The sequence below is a fragment of the Diabrotica undecimpunctata genome, unplaced genomic scaffold (genome assembly GCF_040954645.1).
Source record: "Diabrotica undecimpunctata isolate CICGRU unplaced genomic scaffold, icDiaUnde3 ctg00002345.1, whole genome shotgun sequence".
NCBI classification, from domain to species: Eukaryota; Metazoa; Arthropoda; class Insecta; order Coleoptera; family Chrysomelidae; genus Diabrotica; species Diabrotica undecimpunctata.
The window spans coordinates 95-3,412 of record NW_027313513.1 but is presented as its reverse complement, the minus strand read 5'-3'; the positions used below and the strand labels follow the sequence as shown (position 1 = coordinate 3,412).

At 36.8% G+C, this 3,318-nt stretch overlaps 1 protein-coding gene across 1 annotated transcript; it reads right to left on the bottom strand.

The window, feature by feature from the left end:
• Positions 1-432: 432 nt before the first annotated feature.
• Positions 433-900, bottom strand: LOC140431955 (general transcription factor II-I repeat domain-containing protein 2B-like). The gene has a single exon (XM_072519821.1). It carries the CDS (start codon positions 898-900, stop codon positions 433-435), a length of 468 nt encoding a protein of 155 aa, XP_072375922.1.
• Positions 901-3,318: the final 2,418 nt, after the last annotated feature.

Sequence of the window (3,318 nt, the reverse complement as noted above, 5' to 3'; positions counted from 1 at the left end):
TACAGGTTCCAAATTACCATGACCTAAAATTGCTACTTCTGCCGCTTCAGTCCTAACACCTTTTTCACACCTCTTTTTTTGAAAGAAATGAAATTTTTAACTACATAGTTTTAATACGTATAAGTGATATAGTTGCTCATATTGATGAAGTTAATTAAATAATTTCGCTGTCCTTTTTGAACACTTTCCATTTTCAAAAAATATGGAAATAAAATAAACGATTTCTGCAATAAAATAGACCAGTGTGGTCGACCTTTTAGACGTTGCGGACCGTATTAAATTTGAAATTATTATGAAGGGCCAGACAACTCGACTCGTTCAAAAAAAATTATCCTAAAAAATAATATACAAACGACGAAATATTATTTACAAGTATTTTATTATGGTTTACAATTTACGTGTTATGTTTAAAATTTTACATAAAATAAAAAATCAATGGGATATTTGAGGCAAGAGTTTATCCTCTACTAACTTTTGCACATCTATATCTATGCTAGTCGTAGTGAGTCTAATACACGCTTCCAGAGAAACGTTTTCCATGCGATTAAGTATTTTAGATTTAATATGCTTCAGAGCAGAAAATGTACTTTCACATATATACGTACTACCAAACATTGAATATAGTTTCAATGCAAAGTTACGAAGTTTAGGAAAACGATTCTTGGCGACTAACTTCCAAAAGGTACTAATGTCTTCATTTTTCTTTGCTTGAAAAAACGAATCGAACTGTAGTTCGCACAGCTCTAATTGGTATTCTGCTGATTGGTTCTGGATGTTGACTCCCACTGGATTGTTAAAAAGCTCAAGATAGGGTTTTAGTGCATCAAATTCCGAAAACCTTTCATCGAATTCTCTTTTTATTTCTGTAAGAACTTTTGTAAACCTCGAGAAATCGACCATGGTTTTTTCTTGATTTATTTCGAAACACGCAGGAAAATATGTGAGGTCGTTTATTTTCATGCAGTTCTCGAAAAGATCAAGTTTTTTGCGAAATGTCTTAATATTGTCTTATTTTTCCCCTAGAGTTGTAGGTTTAATGTGTTCAAGTGAGAGATAATATCTGTTAGAAATGGCAGTTCATAAAGAAATGTTTTGTTCTTAAGCTTTGTTATAAATACGTCCGTGTTACTAACAATTTCCGTTTCAAAAAACAGTAGTAAGATCTTTTTTCTTAAAGAAAAAAAATTTCTAAGGCGAGTAAATTGGCAACGAACTCACTAAAAGTGTGCAGATCAAAAGAGGTGTCCGTCAGGGTTGTATATTATCCCCACTCCTATTCAATATTTATTCCGAAGAAATATTTAACAAATGTATGGAAAATGCAAATGAGGGCATAAAAATAAACGGCGAGTTAACGAACAATATAAGATATGCCGACGACACGGTGATCCTTGCCAGTACCATAGACGAATTACAGCAGGTAATGGAAAGAGTTTCTTCAGTTAGTGAGGAATACGGCCTGAGCCTCAACTTCAAGAAGACAAAGTGGATGCTGATAAGCAGGAAGCAACAGCCTGCTCGACAGTTACGGATAAGTAACATACTAATTGACCATGTAGAATCTTATGTGTACCTTGGCACCAACGTAAATGCAAAATGGGAACAGGCCACAGAAATTAAGGCGAGAATAGAACGAGCTAGAGCAGCATTTAGCAATATGAAAAAGCTCCTCATAAGCAGGGATTTGTCTCTTCCCCTAAAACTACGTCTAGTTAAATGCTACATTTTTCCGATCTTACTGTATGGTGTGGAGGCCTGGACGCTGACGGAGACGCTCACGAGAAAACTAGAAGCATTCGAAATGTGGGTGTACCGACGCATTCTTCGTATATCCTGGACCGAACATGTCACCAACATAGAGGTAATCCAAAGAATCGGAAAGGAGAAAGAAATCGTGAATACAATTATTAAACAAAGAAAGCTTGAATATCTAGGCCACATATTGAGACCCGATAAGTACCGTCTACTGCAATTGATTGTCCAGGGAAAAATAGACAGTAAGCGAGGACCAGGCAGGAGAAGACACTCGTGGCTCCAAAATCTGAGGAAGTGGTTCGGGCTCACATCGGTCGAACTATTCAGAAGCGCCGCAAACAAGATCAGAATTGCCATGTTAATAGCCAACGTTCGCAACGGACAGGGCACTTGAAGAAGAAGAAGAAGGCATTTATCTGCACTCAACCAGCGTATCTCTGAATGTAGCGGGACGTCCTTATATTTAGAAAGAGATAGAAAGAATAGAAAGAGATGAATTTTCGGTGTCACTGAGCTCTGTTCCTTCTCCTAAGCTGTTTACTATCTGTACTACAGTTTTCATAGTATCGTTGATTTTAATTATCTTTTCGCAGAGAGCCTCTTGATGGATAATACAATGAAACATAACACAGTTAACATCATTTTCCCGCAAAAGTCCAGCCAATTCCGTTATGCGCACCGTCATTGCTTTTGCTCCGTCGGTGCAAACGCAAGAGCACTTTAGAAAACCGCCTATATTTTTCACGTCACTAACTGCTTCAAATATATTATATATAGGTTCCTCAGTTACACAAAAATCTTCACTCATGCATCAAACAATAATTAATAGCTGAGTTTTGTCAGTAATATCAAAGAATATAGACGCATATATGCGTCTACATTCTTTGGTAATATCAACAGATTCGCGGGCTAAGGAGTAGTACATACAATCACGAACTGTGTCGACCATTTTTTTAAATATATGAGTATTCAGCTCAACAACTCTTCTAGATACAGTTTGATGGGAAACTTCTTCTTCTTAAAGTGCCCTCTCCTCAATGGAGGTTGGCTACTACAATTTTAAAATCTTCTCTATCTTCAGCTGTTCTTATTAGCTGTTCAAAATTTAGCCCTGTCCATTGTCGGATGTTTCTGAGCCACGATAGTCTTTTCCTTCCTAGGCCTCTCTTTCCCTCGATTTTTCCTTTCACTATAAGTTGGGCATATTGGTACTTATTATTTCTCAGTATGTGGCCTAGGTATGATGTTTTTCTAACTTTTACTGTGTTAAAAAGTTCTCTTTCCTTGCCTATTCTACGCAGCACTTCTTCGTTTGAGGTATGCGATGTCCATGAATTTTGAGCATTCTCCGGTAGGTCCACATTTCAAAGGCCTCCAATTTATTTACGGTTGATGTTTTTAGGGTCCACCGTTTCAACTGCATATAGAAGAGTCGACCAAACGTAGCATTTTGATAAACGTAGTCGAATTTCGAGTTTTATTCGAGAATCACAAAGCAGTTTTTTTATTTTTTCGAAAGATTTTCTGGCCTGTTCTATTCTCGATTTTATTTCTAGATCAGGA